This window comes from Xiphophorus maculatus, chromosome 12 (genome assembly GCF_002775205.1).
Source record: "Xiphophorus maculatus strain JP 163 A chromosome 12, X_maculatus-5.0-male, whole genome shotgun sequence".
NCBI classification, from domain to species: domain Eukaryota; kingdom Metazoa; phylum Chordata; class Actinopteri; order Cyprinodontiformes; family Poeciliidae; genus Xiphophorus; species Xiphophorus maculatus.
In genome coordinates, this window is record NC_036454.1 from 125291 (window position 1) to 142983 (window position 17693).

General features: G+C 39.1%; 1 protein-coding gene across 2 annotated transcripts in view; it reads right to left on the reverse strand.

Annotated features, from left to right (window-relative positions):
* Nucleotides 1–7101: 7101 nt before the first annotated feature.
* The window catches only part of LOC102221529 (E3 SUMO-protein ligase PIAS2-like), a 54690-nt gene continuing 44098 nt past the window's right edge, over nt 7102–17693 (reverse strand). For both annotated transcript variants that reach the window (XM_023343652.1, XM_023343653.1), the window contains 3 exons: nt 16085–16221; nt 15948–15985; nt 7102–8049 (listed from right to left, as the gene is read on the reverse strand). In XM_023343652.1, coding sequence (XP_023199420.1) covers nt 7837–8049; nt 15948–15985; nt 16085–16221 — 388 coding nt within the window. In that variant the 3' untranslated portion in view covers nt 7102–7836. The remainder of the gene's footprint in view (nt 8050–15947; nt 15986–16084; nt 16222–17693) is intronic.

Consider the following 17693-nt stretch of genomic DNA (forward strand, 5'->3'; position numbering starts at 1 on the left):
TTCTGGGATAATTACCGATGGCGCGCCATCGATGACTGGCAAACAAAGCGGATTAGCAACACTAATAAGTAACAAAGTAAGTGAAGAAGGAGGGAAAGCTGTAAAACTCCATTGCATCATTCATCAGCAAGTTCTGTGTGCTAAACATCTCCAATACGAACATGTTATGGGACCGGTGATAAAGTCAATTAATTACATCCGCTCCAGAGCGCTATGCCACCGTCAGTTCCAACAGTTTCTCAGCGAGATTCATGCGGAATATGGAGATGTTGTCTATCACAATGACGTGAGATGGCTCAGTCGGGGTTCTGCACTGTCACGCTTCTACTCACTTAGGCAAGAAATCGGTGAGTTTTTGGCTGAAAAAGGACAACCTATGGGAGAACTAAGTGACCCTATTTGGCTGGCTGATTTGGGGTTTCTAGTTGACATTACAAAGCATCTTAATGTCCTCAACACCAGTCTCCAAGGACCAGATGCAGTCATAAGCCAACTATATTCACATGTCAAAGCCTTTGGAATCAAGCTGCAACTGTTTGAAAGACACCTGTCGTCGACCCAGCCCAGCACTGCGCACTTTCCAGCGCTGCAAGAAATCATGGCCAGATTCCCACAGAGCGATGTCGCAGTGCAAACAAGGAGGTACGCGTCAGATATTTCATCTCTGGCTGAAGAGTTTAAACAACGCTTTCGGGACTTTGCAGCAATCGAGAAGGAGATCACTCTTTTTTCCTCACCTTTCTCCGTGGACACAGATGATGTTCCAGACTATTTGCAGTTGGAGGTCATTGAGCTGCAGTGTGACGCAGAGATCCGCGGTCAGCACCAGCAGCTTACTCTCGCCAACTTTTACCGACAGCTGAATAAGGACAGGTTTCCAGAGATTCGAGCATTTGGTAAGAAAATGCTAAGCTTGTTTGGGTCGACGTATTTGTGTGAGAAGACATTCTCGGTTATGAAATTAAATAAGAGCCATGTGAGGACACGGCTATCGGACTCTCACTTACAAGACATCTTGCGCATCAATACTACTGCCATTGAGCCAGACCTGGCCTTTGTCCTGCAATCCAGATCTCAGTTTCACCCATCACACTAATGCGGACAAGTCATCATTTTTCATTGACCTAAGTCTGAAAAACCGAAGTCTGGGGGGTTATGTTTATTGTTTATTATTCTGGAGTGAAAGCATGTAGGGTTGGACTGTAAGGTACGCACTAGCAACACCGCTAGTGCGCACATCATCACCGCGCGTCCTGTCCCCGGGTCGCCAAGCGAGAGAGAGGTGTGCCAATCAACATTTATAGTTACTGTCATATTTTAAATGAACCCTGCACTTGTTGATATGACAATTTCTCTGTTATTGTGTTTAAAAATTCTGTAAATATTAAACTCCCATTTTGCGATTTTTTTTTATGTTTCAAATGTAATTTGCACCCAAGAGTACAATTACTTCTCTTCAACTGTTACAAAAAAGTTAAAGTGTTAAAAAAGTGAAGTTAAATGAATATTTAATTTCAATTTTCAATGTCAATTGAATTTTGATATGTATGTTTCAAATGAACCAAAACATATGCTTAAGATGGCTGAAATTAAAATAAAAAAGCAAATGTGAAACACACAACAGCTCGCTGAAATGTATTTAAATTAATTGCTGTTATATGTAAAGAACGTCCGCCAAGGTTGGCCCCCCTATATTTTTAGCACACCAAATCTGGCCCCCTTTGCAAAAAGTTTGGACACCCCTGTGTTATAATGTCAATACCTAGTCAGAAACTGTTACTTTGATTCTTTCATGCATGTTTAAGGAATTCTTGAATCTGCTGTGACAGCCATTCTGGGGTACCTAAACACTTGCTCTGGCAAAGGACTCCATATTTCCACAAAGCTATAATCAGCAATATCGGTCTAAATTTTCCAAAACAAAATGTTAATCCTTCCTAGCAAATATTGAACAACTTGTTCTGAAAGTAGATGATACAATAATAATAATAATATTAATAAAGAAACTTGTGATTGTTAAATTCTAAATGGGGAGCATAATGGCAATTAATTCTCATCTTTTAACAAAGCTCTAGGTTAACATTGACCCACTGCAAAATTTTATAGATATTTCTGTGAGGATTATAAAGAACTACTCTATTTTTTAATTTTTTTTATTTTTAAATCTTGTAATCTCCCACTTGCTATAAGATATGGTATCAAAATCTCAATTCCTAAATCTAATAAAGACTATGGAATAGAGATCTTTAATCCCAGGCCAGATCTTCAAATGGCGGCTGGTGTCCTGCAACTTCTATATGTGTCCATGCTTCAACACTCCTGAGTCAAATAATAAAGTCATTAACTGAACTCTGGAGAACCCGGCTGCATTCTGAGGAGGTAATTCAGTCATTTCATTCAGGTGAGTTGGACCAGGAATACTTCTAGAAGTTGCAGTACACTGGCTCGAGGCCTAAATTTGAGATCCCATCTCCTACAGTGACAGAAACAGAAGACCAATTACATAAACTCAAACTATAAACTGCTAACCTACATTTCTGCGACTCATATCAAATATTATTTTAGATATGTTTTTGAAGAAAATTAATTGAGCAAAATGCAATAAATAATGAATGACTTTTAGAAGAATACACATGAGCAAACAACTAGGACTGTTAAACAAATTCATGCAAAAATTGAAATGTATATATTGTTGTGAAAGCCTTTTGGTTGGTAGAGTCTTATATTGATTCTATATGTAGGAATAGTTATTTTGCCCATCAAAATAGGTAGAAAGTTTCCTTCCTCTTTAAAACTAAAAACTTAAACACATTTATTCAATCACAATATCAACAAAGTGTATAGAGAATAAAGCACTTGCATGCCATAAGTAATTGTTGTCATTTAGTTTGGTTAAGAATGGTTATTAAACTGGGAATACATTACTTCCTATAGATGTTCGTAGTTGACCCAGTAATGCATTCCTGAGCTCAGAGATTCAAACTGACGAAAAAGCCGATGGATTCTATCTGGTAAAATATCCTTTGCCATACTCCATGTTCTTTCAGCAAACTGTTGAAACAGCTTTTTGTAGTTTCACCACTATTTTATCAGCCATTGAAACAATTGTAAAAAGTTTGTTTTTTAGTCTGCAGCTCATATGACCAAACCAGCTAGGGAGATGAAAAGTTAAAACACCCAACGATTGTCTTGTACACAAGCTGCTAATTCCAAGATCACCATGTCTTCTTAAAAGATAGTCGCTCTCTGAGCATTTCTTAAAAATATAGTCAATCTTTTCAGCAAAGGTGAGCTAAATGTCCAGGAATGATCCAAAGTATTTGGACTAGTTTCAACAGGTTGGTCATCGAGTGAAACTGAACCCACTTTAAGGTCTTATAAGAAATTTCTCTTTTATGGTGCCAGTAAAGCCGGAATTAATAAGTAATAATAAACATTTTGTGGTATCCTGATTTAATGTTTTATTTGATAATTGTGTTACCACCCCCACGCCACTAGAGGCGATAGCAGACCCAAAAAGATGCAACTAAGGAACAGATTTAGAAGTACGCAGAGAGCTACGATTTTGGCCGATACCATTTCTTTAGTTTTTTGTCTGAAATGTTGCTCAATGTAGCAAGAAAGTTTTTGAATTGGCAACAGTGGGGTGACTATTGTTAACTGTAAACGTACAGACATGATCTGATGGGCTGGTCTATCAGTCAAACCTGTCTCACAGGTTAAAGTGGCAGATTTTTAGACCTTTGCTGAGGTGGATAAGATTAGCTTCACATGTAAAAACCGGTCAATCACCGATCTCCCAAAATTAAAGAAATCGGCGCCAATAAATCGGTGCATCCCTATTAACTACACAATTAGAAGATGTCTAAACAAAACCTTATTCCCTGGGAAAATACATAAAAATATAATTCTTTGCTAATTTAAATAAAGAACTCTTTATTTAAAACTCCCCATACAACCAAAGTCTAAATAAACACACTTTAAAATTTTAAGTGCAATTTACCTCTCCAAAGAGCTGCTCAGAAATCACTATAATACTGATGGCAATAAATGCTCATTCTGTGAAAGTGGCATAAAAACAACAAACCAGATCTTCTATGAATGCAATTAAATCAAAATATTTTTGAAATTGCTTAAAAAGGTGGATCAAACCGAAAACTGCACTTCCTGAATCTGTTTCTAGAGATATGGTAACTTTTGGAGTGTTATTGAAAAACAAAACAATAATATAATCTGATATTTTGTCTGGCAATATTTTTTATTCATAAACAAAGAGTGCTAAGATTATCCCCAGTTTTTAACTTTTTTATTATCTGAATTCCAGTTATATTTGAAATCTCTGAAATGTATTGAAACATATGAAAAATTAATGACTGAAAAATTAATGGAATTGCCCACCAATGCATGTTGGCACTAAAATATGAATCCCCTTGTTGTAGTTTATTTTTTTAGGCATTTGTTTTCCCTTTCTTAAGTCTGCCTCTGCTACACCTACTATAGAGTTACACTATTGTAATTACCATACTTGTTTGAAATAACAAAAAAATATATCATGTCCACAAAACCAGACTGTTCCAATTCTAGACGAGCAGGATTCTGTCACAAAATGGTCATTGCATCTTTATTTCTTACTTGATTTTTATAAAATATGGCACAAGTGAAAGTTGTGCAAACTGCTGATGTATTGACATGAAGGATATGTATTCTCCCTATAAATCTATAAACAGTTTTGTTTATAGATGTGGACAAGATGCAAGAGAGGACTAAGCAAATTTTTCTTTAATATTGGTTAATAATTAAAATATAAATTAGTTTGTTAAAATGTAACAAACCATGGCTCCTATACTTTATGAAATATTTGATCCTGTTTGATGATTGTTATGGATATCGCCACATTCTACAAACAAACGAGGCAATTAGTGCAGTTTTTGTCGTTTATTAAAGGTTTAAAAATTACAGCGGTTTCAGTGCGCCACAGCAAAGGGATAATCAGATGTAAAATAACTTTAAATCATTTATATTTTGCTTTTCCTCGCTCTCTGTGTCAGCTTTACTCTACACACAGACCTGTTGCCATGGCAAGAGACACAAAACCTCATCTAAACCCGCAGAGCAGAGAGTAATATATTGATTCTAATGTCCTGTGCTGCAGTTAGTTTCCTGCTGTTGGAGCGCTCTCCGATCCACTTGCAGCTGAAGCCAAATCTTCTTCAACTGAAAAAGTTCAGTTGAAGGTCTGGGTTCAACCCAGACCTTCAACTGAACTTTTTTAGGAAGACCAGTTTTCGCTTTTTTAGTCCGCATTAGAGTTTGATTGCGCGTTCACACCTCCCCAAATGAATCAGACTTTCTAGATAAAAGAAGTAGAGTTTGATTAAAGCGGACTCAAACAGTCCGCTTGATGAAAGTCTAGTGTATGAATGCTCACACTAGAGAAGGAAGAACAAACTAATTAAGCTAGAATCATGAGAACTGAACTAAAGTAAAATGGAAACAAGCCTGATTTAATCAAAAACACTAAGATACACAGAATAATAATGAAACTAGAAATCAATAAATCAAAACCCCAAAACAACTCAAAATGCATTGTTCAATAAGTAAAGTTTAACTGTATAATCTAATGAAAAAGGGCCAACCTAATGAGTCCTAAAGCTCATCCTACCTGCTGCATTAACTTGTTACATGAGATTCATCACAAAAAATGGCTTGAGAACATTCTGCTCAATGTATTTGGATACCTGCACTACATAGCAATGTTGCGTTTGAATGATTTTTTTTTTTCATGTATTTACCAGCCACTGCTTTGCCTCTTTCCCCTGTTTGCCATCTCCCTGTTAGAGATTGGAGTTTTGTCAACATATACTTAACCTTAAAAGGCTAACATCCAGTTATACTACGTTACATATATGCAGGTGCACATTTTCTGCTCTACCAATATAATTTTGGTTTGTTCTTGGTTATTCACAACCCCAGCATTACAAAACAAGTACATGCAAAATCTTTGAAACATATACTCAATGCTTTTACTGAACTTTTTAATCAAAGCATATAAACAAACTTATTAAAAATAAGTTTCCGGGGCGTGCCGTGGTGGCGTAGGGCGTAGCGCGACCCGTATTTGGAGGCCTTGAGTCCTCGACACGGCCGTCGCAGGTTCGACTCCTGAACCCGACGACATTTGCCGCATGTCTTCCCTCCTCTCCTTCCCTGTTTCCTGTCAGCCTACTATCATATAAGGGACACTAGAGCCCACAAAAGACCCCCTGGAGGGGTAAAAAACAAAAATAAGTTTCCAAACTGAAAATTAGATTTGCAAAAAAACTTGGAACTTTAATATACCATATGCATTCTCAAAAAAAGTGTATGCAAGAGATACCGTGCAAATTTATTTGAGTAGCTCTTGGCAAAAGGTTTTACTATTTCCTCAATGTGCATTTTTGATAAGTGGGATGTGATTTGTAGAACTCAGTGGCAGAAATTATTAGCAAAAAACATGGTATTTATTTGCTCCATCATCTGGTTTTAAGCTTTCAAAGTGTGTTGATGACTATTACAAGGTTTTCAGTCTTAATGTACTGTTTAACATTTCAGTGGTTTTATTGATTTGAGCATGTTGGAAGATGTCCTGTGACTAAACCTATAAAACATTTTCAATTTAAACATGTTACCATTATAAATGTTGAAGGTTTCCTTTTAAAAATAATTTTAAAAGCCTTACATACTGTTCGACAAGGCAAGGTTTAGAACTGCAGATAACCAAAATAAGACACAAATAATTATTTATGAAAACTAGACAATTCTTAAGAACTTTTAAGTCTGGTTCAATTGTCATAAAGAAGTATGGCTCAGTGATTAAGTTATTTCATGCAATCTGTCTCAAGGTTAGGTTACACAACTGCAGAAAGATTCTTGCAGAAGAAACATTTCCCTCATGTAAAATCTTCAGGTTTCAGCTCTAGTAGTTCTGTCTCTTCCTGATTTTCTGACTTAAACATTTGGCTGACAGTGATTAAGTAAATAAAACATCTTAAATAAAAAAAGTTACAGGTAGTTATAGTAAGAGAAATTCTTAAAGTCTAACAGTAATTTCTGATACAATACTTGCTTTTTAATTTTTATTGTACTACCTAGCAACACAAAGCCAATTTCAACATGTTAATTCATTCAGACAAACACACATTTCTAACAAAATTATGTCATACAAATCTTCCACGTCATTTACTAACTGCAATCAGGATTTTGAGTACACACATTGCTGTGCAGAAATTCTATAAAGGATTAAGAACACAGCTCACATTTAGAATCTTTGAAGTTTTAATGGGACTGGTTTAATGTTGCAAAAATATCATCTGAAAATGAAATATTCTTACATATAGCTCTTCAAGTGACCATTTCCAGTTAACTAAACTCAAACAGATATAGATAATATCTCGCAACTGATAACATATATGAGCTGCAAGATGGTCATTTTACCACATACCAAGTTTTTGTATAATTTAAAACATTTATTTTGCACTCGTTTTTCTTGCTTAGGTTAGGTCCACTCACTCTACTTCCTTCTAACGGGAGCTTCTTCATTCTCAGGAGGTCTCTCCACTCAGAGGGAATCTTTGTGCACTTTCCATGTGCACAGAGTAATTGAACATTTAAAATGGCAAACTAAACCATGTGACAAAAAAAATGTAAGGTAAGGTTTTGCTCTCTTTCCATTTAACTCATCCAGTAAAAATAGCACTAGACAATGGCAAGATCAAATGCTTAGGAATCTGAAAACTATTTACCATTTACCACAGAAAACCTTTAAAATAGGCATTGAAAGGTGTAGAGGAATGTGGCTCAGTCCAATGAAATAATATCCGACAGGCTACCTCCAGTCACTTCTCCAGTGGAACCTCCTGTGACGACTGGTGCACTGTGGATGGAGGTGGCAGTATGACCACTGGCATTAAAGTTGCTGCTGGAGGTAGAGGTTACCAAACCAGAGCTAGTGCTGGGTATGCTGTGCAGGCTGCCTGAAAGGTTTTCCAAAAACATTTGGGGCCTGTAATGCTGATCAATAGAAGAAAAACACAAGTTGAGTTCCCTTAAAATCTCTTTAGCACAGATTTGCAGAATAGTACATCTTAAGAATTTCATATGACCCTGAGCTGTTAATGTAATAATCGTTTAATGCTATTCTAGTATCACACTTGTTCGATCACTTTGAAAAAGATTTTTTGGTGAATATTACAAAAATGTAACTTAGGTGAATATCTTTCATAATCTGTTCAAGTGGATATCATAATTTTTGGTTGACTATTTTTCCTGATAAAAATCTTGAAAATAGGGAAGAAATTAAAATTCTACTTCCATTCATATTAATGGATCCTAAATAGGTTGTAATTACAGCTTAAAAATGCAAAAACATAAACAGATTCAGGAGACAAAACATGGCAGCACAGTATGAAAAACTGAATGGCTCATCAGATCATTACGAGTTTGAAACCATTAGTCTTAAGCAGCTAAAATAGAAGCGGTGCGTTTTAATAAGTTTAGACTTCTACCCACTCCTTTGAATGTTTATTGTTTGCACTGATGGAATTTTAATTGTAACTTAGCGCGTTCAATAAAATACAAAAAAAAATAAAAATAAATTCTGGCTTTCATATCACTTCATTTTATATGTTCTACTTTTCAAAAGCCTAGAGAGTTAAGTCAAAAAGCTTTCTGTCCATTGAAACTGGCAGGACTGTTGATTTGCAAAAGTAGCTCCTCTTGTACTGAACAATCTCTGCAAAGTTTGGACAGAGTAATACAGTCTTCATATTTAAAAAAAAAATCGTGATGGTGTGAAAACAAAAAAAATCAGAAAAAATTACCCTTCTCTGAGCCATTGTGTCTGTAAGAGATAGCTTAAAGACCAAAAAATGTCTTCACAGGTTATGTCTTCATCACATTACAAATACATCAATTTCGACCGTGGAAAGGATCCCCAAGCAAAGGGAATTTGAAAAGTAGAAAAAAGTAACATTTGCGGATGTCCATCCATCCATCCATCTTCTTCCGCTTATCCGAGGTCGGGTCGCGGGGGTAGCAGCTTCAGAAGGGAGGCCCAGACTTCCCTCTGCCCGGCCACTTCTTCTAGCTCTTCCGGGGGAATCCCAAGGCGTTCCCAGGCCAGCCGAGAGACATAATCCCTCCAAGCGTGTCCTGGGTCTTCCCCAGGGCCTCCTCCCGGTGGGATGTGCCCGGAACACCTCACCAGGGAGGCGTCCAGGAGGCATCCTGACCAGATGCCCGAGCCACCTCAACTGGCTCCTCTCGATGTGAAGGAGCAGCGGCTCTACTCTGAGTCCCTCCCAGATGACTGAGCTTCTCACCCTATCTCTAAGGGAGAGCCAAGCCACCCTACGGAGAAAACCCATTTCAGCCGCTTGTATCCGCGATCTTGTTTTTGGGCCACCCTGCATGTTCATCTGATGTAAATCCCATTTAAAACATTAAATGATGAATGATGACCTAATATAATGAGACATGGATCAACATTACCAAACAGTTGATGGGAAATATAGCTTGTCTAAAAACAAAAACAGTGAACTATTCCAAACTGAGTCCTTTTAAAAAAAGGTTTTCTATCTAAAAAAAAAACCTATCAGATTGTATCGACCTCTCCATGGGCAGCCACCTTATCATGGTGAAGGGTTTTGATTGCCCAGTGTGTTTTAGTGGACTTGGAGAAGACGTTCAACCGTGTCCCTTTGGGAGCCCTGTTCTCCAGAAATATGGGGTTCTGGGCCCTTTGACATGGTCATTCCCCATACATTGGTATAACCTTGTCAGAGTCTGATTTGCATTACCGGCAGTAAGTCGGGCTCGTTTTCAGTAAGAGTTCAACTCCGCCAGGGCTGCCCTTTGTCACAATTCTGTTCATTACTTTCATGGACAGTATTTCTAGGTGCAGCCAAGGTGTGGAGGGGATTTGTTTTGGATCACATCTCTGCTTTTTGTGGGTGATGTGGTCCTATTGGCTTCATCAGGTCATGACCTACACATTTCACTACAGCGATTTGCAGCCGAGAGTGAAGCGTCCGAGGCACCCTTTTGCAGTCCTGAGCCGGAAAAGGGTAGAGTGCCTTCTCCGGCTCGAGGGGCATGTCCTGCCCGAAGTGGAAGAGTTTAAGTATCTCAGGATCTTGTTCACGAAAGAGCACAGCATCTGCAGTGAAGCAGGCACTGTACCGGTCTGTCGTAGTGAAGAGAGAGCTGATTCAAAAACTGAATCTCGAATGTGAGAGGTCTCAACATGGAGTAGACGTGTTTTGAGGGAGCTCCGACTCAACTCCACCATGATTTCACCCTAAATAACATTAAAATTTCTGCCTAGCACATTCGTAGTGGACCATCACACTATGAACAGGATGACCAAGTCCAAACTTAATAAGAAAGACAAAAGCCCAGGGGAGGAGACCCTGGACGACCGGACCAAACTAGCAAGCCTCGAGGTGGCTAATGCTAGCACAAGCCCCATGTGCTCTCCAGGTCCATCCGCCACCAATGAGGATGTCCTATCAGCCATAAGTAAGCTTAGCAGCACGGTCGACATGAGGTTTGTGGAGCTCAATGGATCAATTTCCAGTCTCAAAGCGGCGCTTTCGGATATTTGTGACCGTGTGACATCAACCGAGGCCGCAGTCGTGTCACAGGATAGGCGGATTTCGGAGCTGGAGAAAAGACACGACAGCCTAGCTGCTCAATGCTCTCTACAGCAAGCAAAGCTGGATGATTTGGAGGCGCGCTCACGCCGGCAGAATATACATATTGTAGGCATACCGGAGAAAGCCGAGAATGGTAGACCCACGGACTTTGTCTGTAAACTGCTGCCCAATTTTGATCGGCCAATCAAAGTGGATCGGGCGCATTGGAGCCTAACGCAGGCCAAAGACGGGAAGGCGAGAGCCATCATTGTCAGGCTTCATTATTTTCAAGAGAAAGAGCGGGTGCTGCGGTTGGCGAGGGAGAAGAGTCCTCTGCAATACGACGGTCGCTCGGTGTTCATCTTTCCCGACCTCACCTCAGCTGTAATGAAGAAACGTCAGGCGTTCCAAGCTATTAGGGAGCAATGCAGGTCCAAGAGGATTCGTTATGGATTTCGATACCCTGCGTAGTTCATGGTGACTGTGAATAACAACACTGCTACCTTCGACACTCCAGCGGAAGCCAACAAATTCCTGAGCCGGGAGATCGAGGACTGGCAGTCTGGGACTAAATGAAGCAGGTGGACAGACTATATTCTTTTGTTGCTATATTTGAGATTTTGAGAAAGCGAGCAACTATAGATCCTGCCATCGGGTGAGAAATGGAATTTATTTATTTTGATATGTTAATTGTATAGGGTTGAGTGGCTACCCTAGTTGGAAAGACGGAGAAGCAAGAGTGGCGATTCCCTTAAAAGTCTATTACAATCCCACAATATGGTCGACATTTGGAGACTGCTATATCCTACTGGGAGAGATTATTCATACTTTTCAGCAGTACATAAGTCCTACTCTAGGATTGATTACTTCTTATTGGACTCTAGGTTGCTAGCAGCAGTATCAAGCTGCAAATATTACAATATTCACATATCAGATCATGCTCTTGTGTTGCTGAACCTTAAATTAGATTTTAAAAAGGGAGGGTGGAACTGGAGCTTAAATAACACTCTGTTGAAAGATAAGGAATTTTGCTCCTATATTTCAAATGAAATTAAGTCATACCTGAGTGCTAATGACAGGGGGGGATGTAGATGATTCAATGCTTTGGGAAGCAATGAAGGCGGTTATAAGGGGATGTATAATTTCGTTCGAGGCGGCAAAAAGTAAAGAGTCCATGATAAGGTTGGATAAAATAGAAGGCCTGTTGACCAGCTTAGAAAACTCATATAAATTAAAGCAGTGTCCAGATACCTTGAATAAAATAACAGCTCTACGATATGAATATAACTCTATTATGTCAAGAAAGGTTTCTAAATTACTGGGACAAGTCAAACAAAAATACTTCGAGTTAGGTGATAAACCTCATAAGCTTTTAGCCCGTCAGCTTAAACATTCACAGGCCTCTAGAGCCATACATCGTATTAAGCTTGAAGATGGAACTTTACTCACGGATCCGGATAAAATCAGCAACTGCTTTACAGACTTCTACGCTAGTGTTTATCAGCCACAGGGAATACTGCACATTGAAAATCTGGAAAGATTTTTTAAAAATTTGAATTTGCCAAAACTGCCATCAGATTCAGTTGAAGCTCTGGAAGCCAACATAACTTTACAGGAAATTGAAACTGTTATCTCTACACTTTCCAACAACAAAGCACCTGGTCCTGACGGCTTCAGTGTTGACTTCTTCAAAATATTCAGTTCCAAATTATCGTCTCTACTTTTGCGTATGTTAAACCATTCTAGGCAAGTGTCAAAACTGCCCCCCACTTTATACAGAGCCAATATTTCGCTCATTCCTAAACCTGGCCGTGATCCAGAGGTTGTTTCATCCTACCGCCCAATTTCGTTGTTGCCTCTAGAAACCAAAATTCTTGGGAAAATTCTAGCTAATAGACTCAAAAAACACATAGGTCTAATCATCCATCCAGATCAGACTGGCTTTATGCCAGGTAAGCATATGTTTTTTAACCTGCGGCGTCTTTTCAATATATTATATTCAAATCATTCAAATGATTCCATTGTTATTTCGCTAGATGCACAACGTGCATTTGATCAAGTAGAATGGCCTTATATGATGTTTGTTCTCAAAAAATTGGTTTTGGACCCCTGTTTACAGAATGGATTGAAATAATTTATTCACACCCAACTGCTTCCGTCATTACTAATCAGAATATCTCCTGTCCCTTTGCTATTCATCGTGGTACACGTCAAGGCTGCCCCCTCTCCCCATTTCTCTTCTCAGTCATTATTGAACCTCTGGCCACTAGCATTAGGCAGAACCCCTTAATTTCCCCTATTGAGATGTTTAATTGTAAGCATCATATTTCGCTGTATGCTGACGATATACTTTTGTATGTCTCTAACCCACGGAAATCGCTGTCTCCTCTTTTGAAGATGATCAATAGTTTCGGCAGTTTCTCTGGTTTTTCTATTAATTGGGACAAAAGTGAACTAATGCCGCTTACCACAGAGGCTGATTTGGCATATTTGAGGTCCACATCATTTAAGATAGCTTATGATTCCTTTACATATTTGGGTGTGTTGGTAACAAAAAAACAGAACATCTTTTACGGCTGAACTGGCAGAGTAAAATTCTTCAACTCAAGCAGAATATCAATTTCTGGAAAACTCTCCCACTATCTATGGCCGGGAGGATTAACGCCATTAAACTGGTGGTGTTTCTTCATTTATTTCAATCTGTCCCATGTTTTATTGGTGTATCCTACTTCAGACAATTAGATTCTATTATTATTCCTTTTATTTGGGGCTATAAGAGTCAGAATTTCCAAAAAACACTTATGTAAACCAGGAATGGAGGGTGGGTTCTCCTCACCAGACTTCAAGCATTATTACTGGGCTTGCTATTTATACATCCTGGCATGGTGGAGGAAGGGCCCACTCTCATCTGATGTGACCTGTCCTACCTGGTTATCTTTAGAGCGTCTGCACTGTTGTAATTCGTCTCTAACCGCCCTCCTTAACAGCCCCATTAAAGTCAGTAAAACACTCTATACCAATAGTTTTGTCATTGGCAATACTATCAGAATCTGGAAACGGATACAAACATTTATAAAAGCTCCAGAGGTTTACTTTGACACTCCGATCTGTGAAAGTCACTCCTTTGCACCAGGTCTCAGTGACGCCATCTTTCGGGCGTGGAGAATGAAGGGCATCAGTGTGATTGGTGACCTATACATTAGTGGAACTTTTGCATCTTTTGCACAGTTATGTTCCGAGTATAATCTTCCTCCATCAAGTTTTTTCCGTTATCTGCAGGTTCGGGACTATGTTAGGAAAAATGTATCGGATGTTGGAACTTTAATGAAACATGATACCCTGGAGGAAATAAATAAATTTGATCCTGTCAATCAGGGGGCAGTGTCACACTTTTATAGGATCTTTAATGGTATGCGTGTAGATACAACCAGGATTAAGAAGGCATGGGAGGATGAGTTAGGGCAACAGCTATCTGAAGAACTGTGGGAGGAGGGTTTGAAAAGTATACAAGAATGTTCTGTCAACGCCAGACACAATCTCATACAGTTCAAAACTATACTTAGGCTCCATTATTCGAGGGAGAAGCGGAGCACTTTCTTTACTAGTGTGTCTCCAATTTGTAATTGTTGTCGGACTGCTATTGGTAACTTGACACACTCCTTCTGGTCATGTGTTCAGCTTCACTCATTCTGGAAGAATATTTTTTATTTTTTTTCAACAGCTTTTGGGAAAAAATGGGATCCAGAACCTCTTATTGCCATCATCGGGATCTCCAGTGCTTTGCGACCAGCCACTAAAAATGAGAAAATGGCGGTTTTGTTTGGTACAGTGATTGCTAAAAGGTTGATTTTGAGATTTTGGAAAAAGGACTCCGTGCCCACATTTGATTTGTGGTTGGGAGAACTAGCAAATACTCTGCATCTGGAAAGACTGAGATATCACAACGAAGATAAAGTCAGTGTGTTTGAGAAAATATGGGACCCTGTACTAAAATTCCTTCAATGAAAAAGTGTCTATTTCAGACCTGTCACTGCTTAATACCCTGTATAACTGTCCTTTTTTTTTTGTTTACGCTTGTGGAAAGGTTTGGATCAATTCGTGATGTTTTTGCCATGTTGTCTTCACGGTGTAAGTGTTTTATGATGTGCCGTTTTGTGCGGGTAAGGGATGGGTGGGGATTTGATCTGTTATGTTAATTTAGGTATGTTCATGTATGCACAATTTAATAAAAATAAATAAATAAAAAAAACTGAACCTCTCGGTTTACCGCGTGATCTACGTTCCTACCCTCATCTACCCTCACCCTACCTTCTGTAGGGTGTCTGGGCTCTCCCTTAGAGATAGGGTGAGAAGCTCGGTCATCCAGGAGGGACTTAGAGTAGAGCCGCTGCTCCTTCACATCGAGAGGGGCCAGTTTACTTGGCTTGGGCAGGATGCCTCCTGGGTGCCTCCCTAATGAGGTTTTTCAGTGCACTCCCAATGGGAGGAGGCCCTGGGGAAGATCAGGACACACTGGGTCTTCCCCTGTGTGTCCTGGGCTGGCTTGTCAACACCTTGGGAGTCCCTCGGAGGAGTTGGAACAAGTGGTTGGGGAGAGGGAAGTCTGGGCCTCCCTTCTTAAGCCTCCCTTCTTAAGCTGCTACCTCTGCGACCCGACCCGACCCTGGATAAGCGGAAGAAGATGGATGGATCGATGGATGGAGATTGTTATCGAGTCATTTCACCAGCAGCATTCACTCCTCGTGGATAAACATGTGGCCACAGCGGACAATCGCATTGTGTCACTGACTTTCCAGTAATCTCTCATGCTGAGCATGCATTTAGAGACAACTAGTATGAAAACTCCTCTTTAAACAGGAAGAAATCTCCAGCAGAACATGGCTTTGTGTGACTGGCCATCTGCCACGACCGACTAGTGTTTGAGAAAGGGCATACACACAAAAACGAAACAAAAGTGCTAATCTAGGAGTACATCAAACATTTTTATTAAATTGTCTGCTGTATTTGTTTTGTCTGTTAGTCCTGTATCCTTTTGCATTTTGAAGACCCATTTACGATATTATGATCCAGCTGTAGGAAAAGACAATACTTCTGACTTAGCCTGGTTTTAAGATTTTGATTGGGAGTGCTTTAGTAATTTTACAGTAGAATCTTTAGGCCTAGCTTTTAGCTTTGATTTTTCACTTAATTTTCCAGATTTATATTTTTTGTCAAAGCCTGGACATGACAAATTAATAGACACTATCTGATGAAAAAAAAAAACACTAAGCTTACCTGAGGATCTGTTGGGATTAATGAAAACAAATCCAGACCTGTAAGTACGAAGCAACACAAAGTTAATGGTACTAGTAGTTAGGGACTGTGCAAATATCTAACCTAATTGCAAAGTTGGGTACATTTTACTAACTTACTTTGCAATTCAGTAGGAATGGAGCCTAGGGTAGATGGGCGGAAAGGAACTGCATACTCTGCAATCGCTGAGGTAAGGTATGACTGTTCCAGGCCTGGAACATTCGGCATACGAAGAGAGGGCTGGTATGTCAACACGCTGACAGAAAACAGAAAATGGGAACCACTCAGGATCACAGTCAACACATCACATACTTAGTGCTGATATATTTTTAGAGCTGTGAATTCAAGATTTCTTCTTTTTATTAAAAGATAGAAGAAAAATTGGAAAAAGAGCAAAATAGAAAAATATGAGGAGGAAACCACCCAGTTCCCCCCCCAGTGTATTATTTGCTTGCACCATATTTTTAATAAGGCGAACTGCAAGCCTCTCTGTGGTGCATTTTACTGGCAGGGCAAGAAAGATGGGTTTATAGTTTTTATAGTTGATGCATTGAACTGGGAGCGTGCCTCTGCGTGTTGGCCGCTGTAGCGGCTTGATCTCTTATGTTTACCTCGCCAAGGATCGTGTGTGTCTGTTTTCACTCAAACTGGACACAGGCTAACCTGTATGGACATTTATATCAATCTGTGAGAACTCATGTTTCTTTGGGGAATTCGTCAAGGTATGAGTCAAGATTAAAAGCCACACAGGCGTATGTTAGGACAACTCGTCTCTTAAAGCTGGGACAACCAAAACAGTCTCTGCGGCGCTTATTAAAACCTCAATAGGCATGAAATGGAAAAGCTATTAAAGTCACATAAATTAAATCTCCCTGTTTGTCCCTCTGTATCCAGCAGAGAGATGCAGTGCAACAGATTTAACTCATGCAGGGCCGGTCCAAGGTTGTATGAGGTCTTGAGAGCTGAGAAAATCACCACCACTAACAGCATTTCAACATGGACTTAATGAAATCTGGGACAAAATGGCAAATTTGGAGGAAACCAAAGAAGAGTTATTTAGGGATACCAAATTTTGACTGTAACTTTTGAAATGTCATGAATACATTCTCTGTAAACAGGTGTCTGATCACTATCACTGTCAAGTTCTGTTAGGTTTAATTTACTGTGCGATCCCCACTTGAAAAGGATAGGTCTGTACTGTGAAACATAACTGGATTTCACTCATAGAGTCTTCATTTTAGTTAGTCCATCTTTATTTTCATAATTTTTGTAGTCCAACCACATAGCCAACCACATAGGTGAAAAACCTCAAAACAAACAGAAACACATCTATTACAATCTGAAATTAACAAGATAAATACATTGTGAAATTAACAAGATAAAATCCCACCCCTTTAAACCATTTAATCCTAAAGTATAATAAATAGCAAATGTTTTATAATAAAATTCAACGCCAATAAATAAATTAGCATATTTAACAACATTTAACTTCATAGTTAAATCCTAACCAACATTTTTCTTTTCATTTTCTACTTCAATAAACACCAAGTGTATTGTCTTTTTTTCTTTTTTCTTTTCAATAATATTAACTCTCAAACAATCAATCCAAGTCCATGTTTATGAGCAACAGTATTGTAAGCTTACCGGCTGTCCTTCACAGTTTTTTAGAAACTTTTGCACAGCTTCAATTTACATGCTACCAGGATTGTTTGCTTTCATGCTGTGGCA